This window comes from Struthio camelus, chromosome 5 (assembly GCF_040807025.1).
Source record: "Struthio camelus isolate bStrCam1 chromosome 5, bStrCam1.hap1, whole genome shotgun sequence".
Classification (NCBI taxonomy): Eukaryota; Metazoa; Chordata; class Aves; order Struthioniformes; family Struthionidae; genus Struthio; species Struthio camelus.
In genome coordinates, this window is record NC_090946.1 from 41388307 (window position 1) to 41408478 (window position 20172).

At 43.6% G+C, this 20172-nt stretch overlaps 2 protein-coding genes across 5 annotated transcripts in view; one reads left to right on the forward strand and one right to left on the reverse strand.

Annotated features, from left to right (window-relative positions):
* Nucleotides 1-13511, forward strand: part of ITPKA (inositol-trisphosphate 3-kinase A) — a 38859-nt gene extending 25348 nt beyond the window's left edge. Inside the window, exons 3-8 of one of the 4 annotated variants that reach the window (XM_068945931.1) lie at nt 662-875; nt 2202-2252; nt 2583-2787; nt 7410-7511; nt 8617-8688; nt 9544-13511. In XM_068945931.1, the coding sequence (XP_068802032.1) occupies nt 662-875; nt 2202-2252; nt 2583-2787; nt 7410-7511; nt 8617-8688; nt 9544-9747 (848 nt within the window). In that variant the 3' untranslated portion in view covers nt 9748-13511. The remainder of the gene's footprint in view (nt 1-661; nt 876-2201; nt 2253-2582; nt 2788-7409; nt 7512-8616; nt 8689-9543) is intronic. The other 3 variants (XM_068945933.1, XM_068945932.1, XM_068945934.1) reach the window with 3 other exon arrangements.
* A 475-nt stretch (nt 13512-13986) lies between these two features.
* LTK (leukocyte receptor tyrosine kinase) overlaps nt 13987-20172 on the reverse strand; it is a 108927-nt gene continuing 102741 nt past the window's right edge. Inside the window, exon 29 of the mRNA XM_068945930.1 lies at nt 13987-19759. Within this exon, the coding sequence (XP_068802031.1) occupies nt 18983-19759 (777 nt within the window). The 3' untranslated portion in view covers nt 13987-18982. The remainder of the gene's footprint in view (nt 19760-20172) is intronic.

Sequence of the window (20172 nt, forward strand, 5' to 3'; positions counted from 1 at the left end):
GCTACAGTTTGTACCTGCGGATTAGCAGGGCTCCAGAGGAGCTCAGTACCTGGAGGTATAGGCATGTGCGGTCGCAGAGTGTGTGTGTGTGTGTGTGTGTGTGTGTGTAGAAAGGGCAGTGCTTGGCTTCTGGCCTGTTGGTGGCTGCTTAATCATCACTGATTGACCGCACCGCTTTGGTACGTACACACTTAGCAGATATACCCTATAGGAGGATTCAGGGCACAGCCAACACTGGCAGTGTTATACAGCTTTAAAATAGCCTGTCAGAGTATTAGCAAAGTCTGGCCTGTGGCTTCTTCCTGTGCGTGTTAATAAGTGTAGCAATGTTTAATATCCTAACAAAGAGTTTAGGGTTTGGGGGTGTGTTGGTTTTTTTTTTTTTTTTTTTTCCCCCCTCCATGCTATGGCCTGGAGCAGCTGCACTCCTTAAAGCTATAAATTCTGATATGGAAATGTATCCAAATAGGTTTTCACTGCCAATGGCTGTGTTTGTCCTGGGTGTTTTATTTTTTTTGAGAAGCATGTTACCTTTTCTGTTCAGGGAGAATCTTTATTTGGTATCATGAGGGTGAGGTAGATGAGGCCAGGGTAGTGGCGGAAGGTGTCTTCCTCTTCTGCAGGGTCAGCCTTGTCAGCACGTATTTGATTTTCTCTTTAGGGAGTTTCAAGGCAGCCGATAGTGGGAAGATTCTCAAGCGCTTCTCAGAGAACGAAAAGGAGTGTTTTGAGCGACTGATGAAAGACCCACTACGCTCCTGCGTTCCTTGCTTCCACGGTGTGGTGGAGAGAGATGGCGAGAGCTATATTCAGCTGGATGACTTGCTTACTGATTTTGAAGGGCCATGTGTGATGGACTGCAAGATGGGGATCAGGTGAGAGACATGGAAGAGAATGTGCTTTCTAGCCTGAATGTGCTTGGGGTAAGGGGAGATGTTGTCATGCTCTGCCTGGAGGAGCTCAATAACATTTTTGGAGCCTTAGGGTTCAGTGTACGCAGCCTGTTATTGGCTTGGCAATTGCCTTGACAACCTGAGGAGAAGGTGTTCTGTTGTTGTCTAATTGTACATAGGTTCTGGAGACTGAATGATCTGTAGCCTCAAAAACTACCCACATCAGGATATTTTCAGGGGTGATTTGAGGCAAAGTTTCTCTGCAATGGCCTGATACTACACGGGGGGGTGGGGGAGGGGAAAATTACGTGATTCACTCACTGCCAGTTCTTTTAATCTTTGCTTACACAGTGATTCAAAAAAACCAACAGAGTAAAATTGCCTTCTCTAAGTATGACTGACTAAATAGCAGTGTGGAAAGCCTGTTTCTAAAACGTGAATGACTCTTCAGTGGTAGTGATCTTTCATGTAGGGAAAAAAGTTGACAATCCTTCCAGGACTGGCCTATGTCCTTCCCCACTCTGACATCTCCATGATGCTATTGCATTGCTCTCCAGAAGAGTTTTCTTTTCTTTTTCCTTTTCCCTTGTCTATGATTGAGAGGAAAACCTGTAAAAGGTTAACTAAGCATAACTAATAAATAGATAAGGAATCTGTTAAGAGCCTGGAGGAACAGTTCAGAGAGGTATGAACTGTCTATTCATCTTCTGGTGTTAACTCAGATGCTCAGAGTTACTGGGCTAAATGAAGTATTCAACTTGGAGGAGTCTAGGCAAGCCTTTTCAAATAGGTGCAGAACCTTAAGTGTCTGTCTGTCTGCTAACTCAAGGTAGAAACGTGTAGCACAGACATGCCCAGAAGAAAGATGAGCGATTTGCAGCAGTACGTATTTTATTCAAAGTAGTTGTCATTCTGGTAACGGGCGACAGCATCTCCTAAATGCCAGCCCTGTTTATGTCACTGTGATGAAGAAAGTACACTCCAGGCACCTGACAAAGTGCAAGCTTTATGGAGAGAGAGAACCTGTAGGAGTCCAGTGGAGTGCAGAGAACGTGCATGGTACCTTTCTAACTCTAATGGTTACCAAATTAACGGTTAGAGTGATAACAGCAAAATGTGAAAGACCCCCTGCACCGTGACACCCTGCACCTTCCCTTTCTTAGTTACCTCTTTTGGTTTGGAGCTGCAGTTCCTCAGATAAATGTGCTTTACTCTTTGCTCGCTGCCCGATACATAAAGGTAGCCTTAAGTGCCTTCTGAGGCCTGAAAAATCAAGCATGACTGAAGTTAGTTTTTTTTTTTTTTGAGGAGAGAGACTACTGTAAGGCTTCAGCAGGCCCATCTGCTTTTGATTTCACTGTAAGTGATCTCTTTTAATTATCCTCTGAAAATACTTTTCTGTATCATGGAAGAACGGGCATTCAGCTTTCTTACAATCTGTAAGCAGGATATAGCAATAATATGTAACAGTAAGTAAAGGTAGTTAGAGCAAGAAACGAGTGACAAGAATCCTAACTCCTGTTACTGTTTCATAAATAACTCTATGCAGCCGTTAATCTGTGTTCTTCAGTTTTCCCCATATGCAAAGCTGGGATAATGATAATGCTTATTTTTGTGGTTGACCTCTTCTGAGACTAATAAATGCTTGGGGAGTTCTTGCAGTTTTGTTGGGATGTGATGTTTTTGCAGGACATATCTGGAGGAAGAGTTGACTAAGGCCCGTGAGAAACCAAAGCTGCGTAAGGACATGTACAAGAAAATGATAGAAGTGGATCCTCTTGCTCCTACAGCAGAAGAGAACGCGCAGCATGCTGTCACCAAGCCCCGATACATGCAATGGAGGGAAACCATCAGCTCCAGTGCCAACTTGGGCTTCAGGATTGAAGGGATTAAGGTAAATAGTTCCAATTCTGCCTGTTTTTCGTGACTGAACGTTGCCTGATTTGTTAGTTAATCAGCAAGCTAGTGTTGCATCGCTAGCCAAGTTTTCCAAAGGATTATGTAAAACACTACGAATTGAAACAACAGAGTTCAGTGTACTGTGACCTTATAGCATCCACTATAGTTATAGCAGAGTAGCGTCAAGTAAGCTGGTCATCAGATGCGCATCAGCCATACTTGGATCAACCACAGGGACGCTGCAGAAAGGACCCAAGCAGATACACAGTATAGGTACAATGAAAATGAAACTGATAAAAGGAGGAATTCAGAACTGGTGGAATAATCACCTCTCCTCATGCAATTGCTTTTTTTTTTTTTTTTTTTTCTATATATCTATATCCAGGAGCTATTCTGGGAACTCACATATTTATTCCAAGTGAATCACAGTAAAGCAGTTCTATTCCAGCTGTGTTTATTTGCAAAGCAGGGTAAAAGCATTAGCTGGATATTCTTGCGACTGAGGAAACCCCTTTTCCTTTTAAGTGCATGACAATATGCAGTCTAGATGGAGCTGGAATAAAGCCAAAACAACCAAAGATGTAATTTCTGCATCAACAGAGTTCATCTGCTAATCTTAAGGGAAGAGTGTCTATCCTTATACCTTTCTAGGATGTTACCTTACAGCCATGGAAGAGCCTCTGCAGTTTTTTATCCTAGTCATCAATTCTTTATATTTGCCATGCTCTGTGGCAGTATCAGATAGACCTACCCTAGAAGCCCATTTAGACCCACTCTCAGAATATCAGCCACCTGACCGAGTTACTTGTGGTCTAGAAGTGTGCTTTCTGTTTGTATAGGCCTGTCAGAGCTAGCCTTAAACTGGTTTGCTCAGGTTTTGATAGCAGTGTTCCTTTAGCAGTACAGAGCATGACGGGGGCTGCCCAAGCCCACCTATACCGTGGGTGAGTACTGTTAGCTGGAGCTCATGCCTTGACAGCTATGAAGAAGTTAGCATGGCTTACCCTGTGTGAATTCCAGGATGTTCAGCAGAGCACACTTGTGTCCTTCATCAGTTTAATTTACGTATGTTAAGATGCTGTAAATGAGACTCTGGATTAACTTTGCTTCCGTTCCATAGTTAAAGCACATAGGAAAAAGAAAGGGATAGAAGAGGGTGAAGCTGACAGGCAGAGGCTCCTTAGCCACCCCTTTTTTTTCTCTGCTTCCCCATGGTGTTTCCTCCCTTCCCGCTGTGATGCGGGAACTAGGAGTTCCAGCTCATGCTGTGTTGGCCCCCTGTACGCTCTGCCACCCACTCCTGGCTGTTAGAGACAGGCACCCTCATACAGGAAATGTTTGGGTGATAAATGATCTGGCTCCAGCCTAACCAAGACTTTCCTGGCTTACCCTTTAGCCATCTAATACTATTATCAAGGTACCTGTTTTAGTTCCTATACCACTTAAGTCTTTGGATGCTCTCTGTAATGGCATTAGAAACCCAGATGTTCTCAAGACCTTATACATATGTTATTGGAAAGAGCTTTGGTCAACACAGATTTACAGAATTATGTTGAGTCCTGAAGAGTGATTGAACCAGGGGAGCCCAGGGGAGCTCCAGTAACCTCTCCTGACTTGCTCTGTCTGGTTTGGCTGGTTGTAGAGGCAGGGAGGAGCAGTATGGCGCATGCTGACTGCATGATGTTTCCCTCAGTTGGGATAGTGCTGTAACAGTGCAAAACAGGACACAGATACTGAAGCTTTTAGTCCGGGGGAGGAAATACTTTGGAGTACTCCAGAAACTTACTTTTTCCTCTCTCTCTCTCTGTACTGTTATGGGGATGTAGGTGTCACTCTCTTCATTTTATATATGGACAAATGAAGACAGAAGTGAGTTGTTTAAACAATACAGCCAGTCAGTACTCCCCACGCTGTTTTACTGTAGTTGAACTGTACATCCAGTTCTGCTTATTTGCAGTGGAGCGAAACCCTGCTGCAGAGTTTCTAATTTTGAGAGAAAAACCTGTGAGGATCAGTGGTGCCAGCTAGTGGTTGATGGGAAGCAGAGGGGTTGTTCTCCCTAAGTACAGGGAGTAACTCCCTGGGTTAGCTGAGCACATGTTGGGTTTAGTCATTCAGCAATATTCCTACTCCTGTGCCTGCGGCAGTGAGAAGCAAAGAAGGTGAAATTACAGAAGCCCTGGGCTCCGAGGTGGCTCCCTATAAGTGAGATCTGATTCACGATACGCACTCCTCCTTCATCAGTGGGGTACCTTTTTTTGGTTGATCCATCTCTTTTCCTTGGATCACTTCCATGTCCTTGAAATCAGGCCAGGTTCATTCACTGAATATGTCACTCCTCCTCTTATCAGAAGTAGGTGGAGCCGTTGGGTTTTCTTACAGCTGGCACTTGACACTCAGCCTCTTGTGCCTGCTGGCTTCAGAAGGCAGGCTTCCTCTCTGGAAGACACTGAGTGCTAAGCTTCACAAACGTCATCTCTCCAACACTGAGCTAACAGTCTTGCAGAGTAGATACGCACAGGGCTGAGACTCAGCAGTCCTGCCATCTCATTCTGCCATTTGAATCTCTGTGCAGTTTATGAAGTTGCTTCTCCCTTTGTTACTGTTCCTTTAGCTGTAGGTCAGGGATAGCCATCTTCCCAGGAGAACAGGAGATCTGACTCATAAATATTTGTAAATCCTTTTAGGTTGTGGCCTTAGCCCAGAGCCCTTTAAGAGAAGTCTGCAGAAGAAGCTGAGCTAAGCATTTAAGAGACAGGTAGCACTATTGTATGGGGCAGCCAAACCTGATTTCCTGCTGCTTGAGTCACTGTCACATCTAGTGAGAAGTGCCACAGGTGAGCCACTAGCTGGAGTGTGCAACAGAGAACTCCACCGTGAGGGGATGTACGTGGAGGTGCTGACAAAGCTGTGGCTTCAAGGAGCAGGTTGGCAAGCTCCTGCTGGGGATCAGGTACACCCAGATTTGTTGCAAGGAGCTGGTGTAGAATGTGAGGGATGGTGGAACTCAAAAACTGGACAGGTGTTTACAACAAGTAAAGAAAGGCAGTGATTATGTTTTCTGCCAACCACTGCCAGGGAACAGAATCGTAAAAATATTTCTGAACAACAAGGAACCAAGCAGCTAATACATCCAGACAAAAAGGGAAGAAAAGGGAAAACACAGCCGCTGTTCCATAGTTTGCTCTGGGCTTTAGGGATGGGAGAAATTATTTTTACAGTAGCTTTCCTCTCAATAGTATTTTGCTGCTCCCTAGAGAAAAGATATGAGGCATCAAAATAATTTCCACATTTCTATATACTATTAAGTATTACCATACATCAGTTCAGATGGCTCCTAACTTCCCCTGCCTACCTGCTGAACTCCTCTTGCATAACTTACACATCTCGTCAGGCTGACAAACCACACTTGTATCTGGCCCACAGCCTTGGAATAAAATTCTGTTTATTCTGCAGCTAAAAAGTCTGGTAGGTGGGAGGCTGTTCTGCATGGCTTTGCCATTCAGTCAGTTCACTTGCTTGTGCGATAATTCTGGAATTTTAGCATTATCTTTTTGTTTCATGTACCTACCAGGGGCTGAGTTCTTCTGGGGAGTAATAGTGTTGCACCTGCTGAGACCAGGGCTGAATTTATCCAGTTTTGGTGCAGTGTCTTAAACATGTAGGAGGGAACATATTTTTGTGGCTAGTTGAGTTCCTCCTATAACGGAAATGAAGGGGGCTTCACTGGACTGATATGATGGAGGAAAATATGGTTTGATGCTCTTGCAGCTCTGTGGTAGATAAAGGCTACTGCCCGCAATAATTGCTGTATTTTATATATATGTCCTCAAAGTGTGTTTTTGCGTCACCTGAAAGAACAGGGACAACGCACAGACAGGCCGCTACCAGTTCACAAAAGCTCTGCTGTCTTTCAGTAGCAGGATGCTTCTCTATTGAGCTGTGCTGTTAGCACAAAAATATTCTGTATTTCTCCAGCACCAGTTGGATGCATACTCACGCTGTCCTTTGCCAAAAGTCACACATGTGCCTTGTTATCGCTAACATTTGTATCAGACAGTATTGCAGATCCTTAGTTCTAGTCTGCAAGTAGCTTTCCTTTCTATGACTTCTAGATCACGTTCAGGTGCAAAGGTATATTAAGAGTCTTACCTGCAATTCTTTGGTTTCCCCATCTGAAGGAGGGGGGGGGGGGGAAAACCTAGTGAAAACAGGATTTGGGAATGTCCCTTTATAATCCCAGTTGGGGGGATGCCTGCACCAAGCTAGATGAGAAGACAACCAAAAAGATGTCACTGTGGTTTGCTCCTTTCAACTTTGCATTGCTACTACTGAGATGTGAGAAAAATCCTTCTACTGGCTGGTAATATCTTGAGATGTTTTTTAAAACTGCAGTCAACAGGAAATGAAGTGCTGTTTAAAACTATTTAATCAGCACTTGTATTTTTTCTTCTTCCACCTGTTGCTTGGTTTATCTTCTCTCTTCCTGTTCAGCTACTCACTTTCAGCTGGTTAGTGAGAGCTGAGCTGAGCTGCTGATGGTTCAAGAGGATTTACTGATGAGAGGAACACTATGTGCAGTATACACCCTCTCTGTCTTTGTGTGTTTTTGTGCAGAAGGCAGATGGAACATGTAACACAAACTTCAAAACTACGAAGACACAGGAGCAAGTTCTCCAAGTTTTTGTGGAATTCATTGAGGGTAACACAACTATTCTGGTGAGTCTGAACTATTTAAGTACACTGATCTTTGGCTCATTCAGCTTGCTTTGGGGCCACGCTTCCTCTGAAAGAAGAACGTTCTACGAAACTACTGAGGAAGAAAATGGATTGAACTTTCTGGCCCGCTCAGCAGGCGGAGCTGGAGTCTTGGCAGACTGTGAGCAGTAGTGGTTAAGGCCACCTGCCACAACTCTTGCCGTAGTTGGAGTACCATGAGTTCCCCTCACATTGCTTGTGCTAGCAAAAAGTAAGACAAGCCAACTTGTGGCTTGCTGTTAGCCTTCCACCATGAGTGTATGTGGTATCAGAAAGATGCTGATGTCTAAGAGAAGGCTACGGTGACAGGAAAGCTTGTGATTCGTGAGTTCAGTCTAGACAGGATGAAACCTGCATGGGGGCCAGGAAGTGAGACTGGTGGTTGGCTGTGCTCCCCAAGGGTGAGATTTGATCAAGGAGTAATTCCTGTATGCTACTTCAAGGTCCTTCAAGGGTAGCACAGCAGGCATACGGCAGGGGGCATAACATGGCTTTGTCTTTGGAACTTCAAAGGAGGCCGTAGTGGTTTGCGACCATGTAGAAGCCATTACAGGGGAAGACCAACTCTTCAAGAGCAGCATGCCTGGTAACACAAGGCAGCACTGAAAATGCTTACTACAGCTTTAGGCATTAGGCTTCGATTTTTCCCATAACATGGTTGGAGCTCCTTGTCTCTCTAATGTAATGTCAGTCTCTTTTTCCCTATGGAGAACTGAAAGACTGTTCCTTGCTTGAAACTTATTTTCTCTTCATTCAAAAAGAAAGAGTGCAGAGGGTATGTAGCCAGATGCTATCTCACTGCTTCCAAAGCCAAAGACCGATGAGTATGTATGTTCACTGTGGCACACAAGCAGCAGAGGAACTTTGTACTGTTCTTCTGTAAAGGCAGTCTGTTGAAATGTATTTTCTGATTGGCTTTCAAATGATGAGCCTGTTGTTTTGAAGGACATCTGGCCTAAAATTAACATGATTGCTTCATTATTATGATTCTTGTAAGCAGAGTATCTTCATTCATCCTCCACTTACTTAAAAGGTTTCCCCCCCCTCCCCCCCCCCCTTCTTCCAGAAAAAATACCTCAAGCGTCTGCAGGAAATTCATGTCATTCTTGAGTCCTCAGACTTCTTCAAGCGGCATGAGGTGAGCGGTGAGCGAGTGCAATGTGGTGTGGAGGTGCATTGTTGCTTCATTTGATCATTCAGATGCGCTTCAGAACAGCCTGCTGTATTAGTAGAGAGGAGTTTATAATAGTAGAAAACTAACATATGTTAACAATACAGATACCTCAAAGCCTCCATCACAATAATGCAGAAGGCTAATCCAGTTGAGGAGTAATAAATCTTCCCATTCCTATAGCTTTGGGTCACCACAGGAAATGGTTTATTAGTACCAATTTCCTATGGCTCCTCTAATTTCAATATGTTCCAGTGGGAATCTCTGCAGGGGGAGTAGTAATGTGGAAGCTTTCCTTTAGTACAGTAGCATTCAGTTGTAGTTTGACAGTCAAGGCTTTACTGGAGTTATACGGGATTCTCCTTGTAAGTTTTGCTGTAGAGGGGCAGTGTTAGCATTTTAAGTTCTATTTGCTACGGCTCAAGATCTTGAGGTCAGACATCTTATTTTACCTTGTTGGTGTTGATTCCCACTAGTCACTAGTGGCAGTTTTGTTTATAATATACACCATGGTCTTTCTTTGAAAGTGGTCACTGTCTTTTTACTGACTCGCTAAAATTGAGACCTGCTGCCAAGTGAGCTGGAGAACTGCTTTTCTTCCCTCGCTCTGCTGGGTCCCTTTTTGCCATCTACATGCCCATTTATAAATTAAGGATTGATTTTTGTTATGCAAATGGGGCATACGGATTGTCAGCAATACAGCTCATCTGTTTGGTCACAGATGAGGAGAGCATCTGAGGAGGTGATCTTAGCAGGAAGGGTGAGTGGTAGGGGAGACTTAGGGATGATCTGGTCAATAAAACATCTTCGTCTGTCTTCCAGGTCGTTGGAAGTTCACTACTTTTTGTGCATGACGACAGTGGGAATGCCAACGTGTGGCTGATTGATTTTGGAAAGACCACCCTTCTGCCTGATGGGCAGACACTGGATCACAGAATTCCCTGGCAAGAAGGCAACAGGGAAGATGGGTACCTGTTGGGACTGGACAATTTGATTGGCATCTTAGAAAGCATCACTGAAAGATGAGATGAGTGGCACAAAACTCACAGGGCTGCTTTGTAACTTTCCGCTCTACTGGGATCACTCAGTTAGAAGGAAACGTCTTTAATTCTCTCCAGACTCCTGGGGGTCATTACACTGCAGAGGGAGCTGCATCCAGAGCCCAGCTGTTAGTGATCAAAATGACTGCATCATCCCTCTATGAACCTGAATAACTCCAGAATGGTGTGTATTGCACAAACCTAAAACTTCGGACTGGTCCTCAGAGAATCAGGATCTCCACACTCAGGAATCACACCAGCATGAGTCAAGAGGTCTGTATGGTAAACCCAGCATGATTCTGATTTCAGGCAAACAGATACGACTCTAGGTTACCTCTTAGTGAACCAGAGCAACTACTTGGGGATGCAGGGTAGGGGGTAGCTGAATTTTTTTTCAGGGAACTGCACAGTTTTGAAACCAGCAAGAGTATTTTCCCCCCCTCACCCCCCAAATTCAGAGTCTCCTTCCTCCCATGAATACTACGGGTTGGGCTAAGAACAGGTGCTGCCCTGTGTTACAGTGTGCACAACGTGGGAATTGGTGAAAATTGGACCAAAGGGAGGCACCAGTTTGTACCAGAGACTGCATTAGTGGCTGGATGTAGTAACTGCTGTTGACCATTCCTTCTCTTCCCTACACTAGCCTCAGTTTATTTCTGTCAGAACAGCTTTTGCTTTTTATGGAGCTTCTCAGGAGAGTACAGATACTCTAGTGAGAGAACAGCACCCTATAGTCTTCAAAAATGTTTGATTTTTTTTTTTTTTTCAGACTGGGTGGGCTGTTGGAAAAGTGGCTAGCGTGGCAAGGCTGGCCCCTTGCAGTTGAACTGCAGCTCTAAAAAAAAATCAGTAACGACTCTTTTTTTGGTGCACAGTGTGGGAAGCAAAGGACTTTTTTTTTTTTCAGGATTTGATTATTTTTAAAGCTAAAACCCTATATAACCCCCACCCCCCACAGGAGTAACCCTGCTACCAGTGTGATTTCTTAGACCATAGTTTTGACGCTCTCCTAATGCATACGAAAGAGGTGACTTCTTGGCCCTGTTTATCCTAGTCCCAAACATGAGGCTGCCACTTGAATATATAGACCAGCACAGAGATCATGAAGTAAATGTTTTTGCATTTACAACATTACACTAATGGTGAGATCCAGTCCTAGGCATCCTTCCTCTGAGCTATCAGCTGTTATCTCAGGGGGAGTTTAGAGGGAGGAATGTCAATATATGAGATTCCCTAATCCCTGTCTGGAGTCACAGGACCATCTGTGGTTGATTCTCTTTTGCTGTGGCCCAGGGGTAGCCACAGAAAATTCAGTTTGACGTGTTAAAAATCAAGAAAGACTGAAGTGATACTTTTTCTTGTCATGTCAGCTCTGGTTGTCTCTGGTCACTTGAACAGTTCTTTAAATGCTAGCAGTATAAACACTATCAAAATATAAGTATTATCAATATTCATCAGTTCATTCAAAGTTCAACAAGGTAGAGCGGGGAGTCTGCAGGAAGCACTGAGAAATGGAAATGTTTTTGCCTACAGAAATTGTTTGAAACTGGTAATTATTTTTGCAGCTCACTGCAAAGTCAGAATTGTTCTGTGGCCTCCCAGAGTCCCTCTCAGTATTATTTTCATGATATATTAATGACTTTTTCTTTACACTTAGGTATTTCAGAGGGTTTAAACTTAGTGAATGTAGAGCTGCGGAAGGGCTACACAGTTGTTTGAAAAAGATAGGCTGTCAAGAAACTTGGTTTTTTGGTTTGTTTGTTTTTTAAGTAAGTGAAGGTGAGCCTTCAACAGCAAGCACACAGATTATTCCAGATACCTCCAAACTTATTTTTATGAGATAACAAATTAATCATCTGTGGTGAATTGCATAGAATTAAAGTTTTCCTCCTTTCCTGCAGCAACCAGGTAGCCCGTCTGTTAGCAGTGCTTAAAGAGAATAGGAAGTAAATAGGTGTCACAGGAAAGGACTTTAATATATAGATTTTTTTTCTATAAAATTGCAATTTCAAGCAGTCCTCCCACAATTAAAAATAAAATTACAACTAGAGAAGTTAGAAAGGAGACTGTTAAGGTGATACAATTCATTAGTGGTTTTCTTGTCTAATTTTAATTAACCTCCAGAGTCAAATTTCTTTCTTCTGTTACCACATGTGTGAACCTCTTGTGCCAGTGCAACTTATCTTTGGGGGGGGGGGGGGGGATTAGAATATAAAAACTGATGCTTAAATATCAGAAGACAATTTGAGACGAACTTTTAGAATGACTCTTCAGTTCTAATGGAAAACTAGAAACAAAGTGATACCAGTAGCTTCAAAAACAAACAAACAAAAAAACCCAGAACACCTGCTGCTGCTAGTACCTGGAAGGATGGTTTGCAGTACAGAGTCTTGGGGGAAAACATGGGAAATGATTTATTCCTGTGCAGTAGTTGCAAAGACCAAGGAAAAAAAAGACCTGTACTACAGCAGACCCTGGCCTGGAAACTCAGTTTAGACCAGAAATAGTCCTATCATGTTTGTTTTGAAATGGCCCTTTGGCTTGTCATGGGGTTAGAAGGGAGGAAGCCACAGTCTAACATTCTGCTGCTGTTTCACGAAAAGAGAGGAGGAGGGAGCTTTTAATTAGCAAACTGCAAGTGCAGGACTCCAAGTGAGGCCTGGAGGCTATGAGCTCATGAGCAAATTACCACAGGGTAAGGTAGATGTTTTGACTCACATCAGATGTTTCAGAGTGCCTGCCTGTGTACACTTACTTGCTGGTGTAAGGGAGCAGCGTAGCCGCCTTTCACTGTGGGGTAAGTTAACCTTGAACAAGCTTCCATTTACTGACAGGTCAACATAACGCCTTTGCCCAGGCATTTAACATAAAAGAGCTGATGCATGATGACCAAAACACTTGTTCACAAACGAGTCCAGAATGTAGCTCTTCAGTGCCTCAGCTGAGATACTGCCTCACTCTGGAGACACTGAAAGTACCGGTGTTTCCTTGGCGAGATGGTGAGACGTGCTGGCTCAGTGGCACCTTGGTGTTGTACAGCTAACCTTGGCTGGGAGTGCCATTAGGCACCAAGGTCCTCACTAGTTAGATGCAGCAATGCTCAGTGCTGTAGGTGCTTCATTCTTGTGTGAATCTAGCAGTAGGACATATCTCCCTAACTTTGTCAATGACTTGCTTTTTGGCCTTTACAACTATCTCCTAGGCCTCAGTTTTGTTCCTATTTTACAGATGGGAGTAGTACCCTTACCTCACAGGAATGGTGTGAGGCTGTACTTCATTATTGCTTGCAAGATGCTGTGAGATTCTTTGGAGGATGGTGCAATATAGAAAGAAACAGACAGACAAATATATTGGCTAAGTTAAAAATGATGGGTGTTGTGGCCGCACAAGGATACGAATTTGGTCAACTTTCATCCAGAGTGGTGCAAATTAAATCCCTCTTCATTGTACACAGAGGGAGAATTCACTTAACATCATCTGATCCAGTTCCTACTATACGGGAAGATTTCAAAGGGAGTTGGACCAAACCCCTAAGTATCTCAACGGGCTCTTGCTTATCTTTTTTTGTATTGCTGTTATTATTTTGTTATTCTTAAGGTACTGCGATCAAATGGCTTGTATCATCCACAGTGCATCCGTTCTGAACACTACAATGCAATTGCTGACCATGGTCACTTTTGACATTGACTGTATTGGTTGAGTGTGTGTTGCTCCAGAGTGTGTATGCTACTAAATAAATGAGACTGGAGGAAAAAAAGACATAAACTATGATTGGGTCATTTCTTTTCCTCAAGAATTTCTTTACAGATGAGCGAAAAATCACTTCTTTCAGTGTTTCTTGTGCTTTTAGTCTTTAGCATCTAATATTTCCTAAAGCAAAACTGGCTCGAAGACATCTAAAGCCAAAACGAATTAGGTTTGTTTGCTTTAGCACCTGATCCACACAAAGTCTGACAGCTTCCACAGAGGTAAGTTCTATCTCAAAAATCTCAGTTCATAGTCTTACAGACCTCAAAAAAAAAAAAAAAAAAGCATATCAAAAGGTACTCGCTGTCTTCAGCACAGCTAACTTCCACAGGGCGCCTCCTGTACCAGCAGGGAGCAAGTAGTACTCTGTTCCTGGACTTCAGGCTCTAGAACTGGCAACATTTATCAGCAAGCAAGAGCGTCCTCTCACCTGAGTGCCAAGAATATTTAACAGAGACAGAGACAAATAGCAACCACTAGTGTCTCTTTATTTTGTGTTGCAAATATAGAAGTATACAGTTGTCCAACTTTAAATTGCATAGAAGCAGGCTTGTCATCTACTTATGTACAGTAGTCAACCAAAACAGTAAGTTGGCAAGAAGTGCTGCCTTGTTCAGAGGTAATGACAAATCAAAAGGAATTCAATTAAATGAAAAAGTCATGTGACAAGACTTGTGGATAGTGGTGTCTCCCTTCATGTCTCTGCATCAGATCGAACAGGGTAGGTGGCCAGGAGGAGAGAGAGCAAGGCCAGATCTACAGGAGAAACTTTGTCTTGCATAGCTCTGCTGCTCAGGTGTATGAGGAGTTGTGGGCCCTGGCTGACACAGCTGTGTAGGTGCAATTACATCGGGGAAAACCATACTCCTACCAGTAGAATTTTCTTTTCTTTAGGGTAATGAGGGAGAGGATAGTGGGGGGTGGAATAAGTTATACTTGTAAAAGCTCATAACTAGTTATGCCTGCAAAGCTTTCTTTTTCTACCCGCCCTGGCAAATTAGTGGAGCACCTACTTTAGGAAAAGAGATGATGAGAAGGGGACACACCTTAGATCTGTTCACAGTTAAAAATTAGGGGTTTTTTGAAGGGAAAATGAAGATGCAAAACATTTGGAAAAAAACAGAGGAGAGAGGAAAAACTACAGATAGATAACAAAGAAAACAGAACCAGAATAGCAACAGGAGCGAAGAGAAGGCAAAGACAAATTGAAATTTGCGTTATTGTTTTAGCGTGTGTTATAAAGTCCACTCTTTAAAATGTAGGTATGAGGCTGTATGAGCAACATCATAAACTATTAATGTAAAGCCCAGAGAAAAATATAAATACACTTGTATTTAAAAATAGTGTAACTACCAACAACTTATGTTAAAACACAATGACCATCTGGAAAAATAAGCTATACTATTCCTCTAGGTGGCTGATTCTCCATGGGGGACGTGTTGGAAGACTTTTCACGTGGATTACAGGATTGAATTAACCCCAGACCTCCAGTTTATGTCATTCCTCTATGGAGAAAAATCTTTTTTTGGCTTTCAATTGCCAAAGTAAATTCTTATAATTCTGACAGTGTGGGTTCACTCTTTCATTACTCATTAAAAGTGTCTTAAAAAACAATTTCAAGCAGAATGTATTTTGAAATGCTACAACTTGGGCACTGTATGAAATCTGTGATTGTGGGAATAGTGATTTTTTTTTTTTTTTTCCCAGCCTCTTCTCAGAATTGTAGGATTTGAATGTAATGGTATATGGGGTTTTTTGGCTTTTTTGTTTTTTTAAGATAAATATGTTTTGGAAAGCATGTAGCATTTCACCATCACAACAGGAGTAATATTAGCATTAGTTCCTCTAAGATATCCATTAAAAATTCACTCTTGTGAGGGGTTTTTTTAAGAAGCAACTAAGAGATCAGATACACAATTTTTTTTTTCAGATCAACGACGGATGATAACTGTGCAGACAGAAGATAGTTTACCTATCTTTATTTCCAGCTGAGAGAGTTAAGAGCATAAAGAAAATATAGGTTGCTAATTCTTATAAAATTCTCAACTGTTTCTCTTAGTGCCCGTTAACTATGTGCACATCCAGGTTCTGTCTTGCTACAAGACGCCGCCTCTAGCGCCATAAGTGCCCGAGCTACGCACTGCTGTAGACCAGGAGAATACAGGAAATAATCGCTACATGCTCACTCTGCTCTTATCTTTGCCCTTCAGACACCTGGCAGAGAGAAGATACCGGGCTGTATAGTTTTAGTCTGGCTCAGTGCAGCTTTTCCGATGATCTTCCTGTGAATACTTAAACCGCTCAGTTAAAAACACGTACGTTGTCCACAGCGCAGGATGGAAGAACTTGTGTTTTATTTATAAAACAAGAGATGATCTGCAGACAAGCCTGCTTATGGCATTGGAGAGTAATAGAAACTGTGGTTCCAGCTTTGCTCTTCTCTCACTTTACTTTCCAGTGAGTTATCTAGTTTTATCACTATTTGCCATTCTAAATTTGTGAATTAAGCCAAGGCAAGGGATATGTATAGGGAAAACAATGTTGGCTCAAGCTAGGTACCATATGGACAGCAGGTACCATATGGACATACCTGCTTCTCCCTGGAATCTTACTTGTGTGAAAAGGAGCTGTCTAGTGCCTACTACCTTACAGAAAGTTCACAGATGAAAGGAAAGGTGATACACGTCTCAGCTTCCCCTGACTTCCAAACAAGTCAGTATCTCCCGCCTCACTAACCATCAATTTTTCTTGTACAAACTGACGGCTAAGGAGGATTGAAAGCAGAGTCATAATTGGCCTGTAAAAGCATAGTCATGACCCACCACTGCTCTGCTCAGAATGGAGCCTGATGCAAACAGAGGTGGGAAGGTGCTCCAACGTGACCGCCGTCACAACTGCACCACGATCACTGCGCTCTGCTAGGGCCTTGCCTATCACAAACGCATGGCGGCCGGGGCTGAGCTGCTGGTGCCCAGTAGTAACAGCTGGAGAGCTGCTAGCTCTCCTTTGGGCAAAAAAGCTGCTAATGCATTAAACCATGGGACTAATGTAATCGGAAAGATAAGGATGTTGAAGATGAGCTGGTGTTATTCCAGTTAGCTAAGAATAAATTCATTTATTCTTTACTGGCAATATTCCGAGGTGACCAGCCAGAGACATGTTAAAAAAAATGCGTGTTAGCCTCTGCAGGAATGACTGGGCTGTCTCTTGCCAATCAACTGAAAAAAAATGCACTGCCAGAATTCAATGGAGAGACCCTGCTTACTGTGCTTCATCTAACCAGGCTGCACAAGCTCCTAGGGGATATGATTGGATAGGCAATGACCAAGCCACAGAGCTAAAAGGAAGGTGAAATGGGAAGGGAGGGTGAGAGACAAAGAAAACTTTCTGACTTGGTTACTAAGCCCTTTGCTCCCAAACCACTCCTGGACCTTGCCTATGCACTGCCGGGGGGGGGGGGGGGGGGGGCGGGCACGGACGGCCAGACGACACCTCTGTTCTGACCAGCTGTCATTGCACAGCCTGGATTTGTGATTTGTTTTACCCTACCATAAAGGTCATTGCTACAAGGAGCCATCATCACCAGACAGATTCTGAAAAGAGTTTATAAAATCGCTCATTCTAAAACCAAAGGCCTAAGAATATAGGAAGCTAGGAAACAAATACAACGTCACACAGACAAACCAAAACTGAGATGAAGACGCACTTTGCTGGCAAAAGATGGAATCCGACTCTTCACGCTGTGCTTTTCTGTATCCCACATCAGTAGTATCCATTCCTGAATGATGCAGAGGACATGAAGTGTGTGTTCAAAGCAAACCACCTCCTGCCAACCCACGCCTTCAGCCTGAACAGGCAGGAATCACTATGCATGAAGCTTGTGCCACAGCACTTCTCTCCTCAGAGAGGAACTAGACAGCGTCTAAGACGGACCCCTCAGCACACAGCCTGATTACATGTGAAAGCAGCATGTAATTTAGAAACCTTTTCTGTCCTTGCACTTGCCACCGCTTAGACCCCTGAGTGCTATCACTGACTTGTTATACAGCTCTACATTTTCTGTCATTTCCCATTCTCTGCAACCGTAAGTTCTCCTCTGCTGTGGTAGGCTGGCAGTGCAACATTCAGGTGTGGGACAAGGACAAAATGCTTCTGAGCTATTTCAGGCTTAAACCCAATGATTTACCTTTTCAGTCTCCTTGTTTTGCAAGATTTCACCAGTAAACAACAGTTTAGAGCCTAAACAACAGAAGAAAACCTTAGAAATAGTATCTCTTCAAAAGAAACACCACTTACCTTAACCACCAGGATTGTATGCTTGGGAGTCAAAAAACAATAAACGGCCTGCTCAGGTGCGTGAAGCCAAGTAATGGCTTCAGCCCAAAGAGTTGAGCTGTTCTGCCCTGCTGTGTAAGGGGCACTGTAAGATAACAGCTGTATTAAACAGGTTCCCCTTCACTCTGCCCCTCCCTGGCCTTACTCTGTTGAACGCATCTCAGAAGAGTATGTAGTAAAACCAACAAGAACTCCAGAGCACCGCATGCTACACAGTTACCCTAAAAATCTCAGCTTAATGCTTACCAACATAGCACAGGAAATTACTGCTGAATAGCAACGTACTTACTTACAAAAATGAAGTTCATCCCAACTACTGTCCATTAAAAGAAAAGCAAGTCTGTTTCTCACCACACCATGCAGCTCACCATTACTCGGAAAACTTCCTGCCCCTTCCATGCCAGAAGCTGGGAGGAAAGCAACACCCTGAGGCAAGCAGCACATTTTCTTCACTATTCAGAGGGACTCCATCACCTCCACCATTTTTTCAATACTGAATTTGTTTTCTTCTTCACTGCTTACTTTCAAAACACACACATCTTCCCTACTGCTTCCAATTTGAACAGCAGCTTCATTTTCATCTTCTTCACAGAGTCTGCTAAGAAAACAGGTGCAAACGTGGCTGCTATTTATTTACTTCCCTGTCAGTGCATGAGCATCATTAATAAGTCAACAGGACTGTACAAAGCTCTAGGGAATACAGCAGCCTTTGCAAGTTAGTTGCTGCTGGCACAGCACGCATTTCTGGTTTCTTAGCTCAGAAAGAAGAACAGCCTGTGTTGGTTATCATTTCCATCGAAATGCTGTGGTTGGATGCTAGGTCCTTTTCTTTTTCACCTGAGCACATTGAAAAGGACTCCTTTTATTAGGTGCCATATTCTGAATCAGTGCAGCAATGCCATTGTTCTCTGCAGCTAAGCAGAGGCACTGGTTCAGTGGAACAGGTTTGATGGCCAGAGAGAGAAATGCAACTGTCTTTGAAGATCTGGGGATCCAGCAGGTAGAAGGAGAAAGCAGAACGTTGCTGATGTTGAAACATCATCCATCTGAAGAATGGAGGAAGTAAATGAAATAGAAAGCAGTTCAAGTTTGCCTTTCCAGACATACACGTTCCCTGATCTTTGGAAGAATCTTTTCTGTTATACTGGTGTAACACTCAAGTCATCTGACAAAGACAGCCCAGAGTCCCTCTCTCTTGATGTTTTCTCTGGTTTATAAAAAGGCTTCTCATCTCTACGCAGACTGGAGCTCCTTAGCACAGCTGCTCTGGCCCCTGCCAAAGCTGATGGCTGGTGGTCAGTACTATAGCACAGATCATCGTATGCATAATTTACATTGCCGCAGGGGAAAGTCTGGAGTTTCACCAGTTCAATCCCACCGATATCCAGGTGAGGGCAGTTGCTTCGACTTGGAGATGCTGGAGATGCTCGAGAACTAGGAGAAGAACTGCAATTCCCATCAAAGCCTGAATCTTCTCGCTCTGGAGTTGCTTTGAGCTTGGAGCTGGGGCTGGAGTGACACAGGTTGTCTAGCACCCATGATCCATAGGTTGGGTTCCAAAGGTTTTTGGTTTTGTTCTTCAGTCTGTGAGTTGATGGTTTGCTGAGCTCCAACTTCTGGTTTGAGCTCTGCTGAAACCAGGACCCGCTGTTGAAATCACTGAGGCAGGGCAGGCTGGGCCCTCGAGCAGTCCAGTTGCCCAGGTTCTCCACCAGCAGCTCTTGTGGACATTGTCCAGGTTTATGCCCAGCATGTTGGGAGTCGAGTGTTCTAGGAGTCATCTGAGGTGTGAGAGAAGGGCTCACCAACAGGGGCACTATCCCACTGGAAATGCTTGGGCGCATTACTGTGCTCCCTTCATCCTCTGGTGCTGGGCCACACTCAATGGGCAGCTCAGTGTTGATCACATCAGGGTCCTGAAAAAGAGAGGATTGCGCAAGAGCCTGTTACATCCTGAGCACCTCAGGGAGCCTGTCGCATGTGCATTTTCACAGAAATGCCTAGGAGAGTAAAAAACGCTTTTGGCCATGGTTAACATCAAGTTTGGGCAATACTCCTGCAGTCTGTACAAGCTGCCATATGACATCTAGAGAATGCGTTCTGTTAGAACTTGAAAAAATCCTCTCTCATTTATGGGCTTCCTTTGAACAGAGGCTGTGTTTTATTGAAATGAGTGACTAAGCAGGGGTCACCAATATATCATTTCTCTCTCTTGGGCAAGTTGGATCCAGCTGTAGAATGCTACTAGGTGGTGAACTCACTGTGCCATATCTCACTCCCCCCTCCCTATCAGTTCAGTTATGGCTTTCAAGAAACACTATGCAAAGTC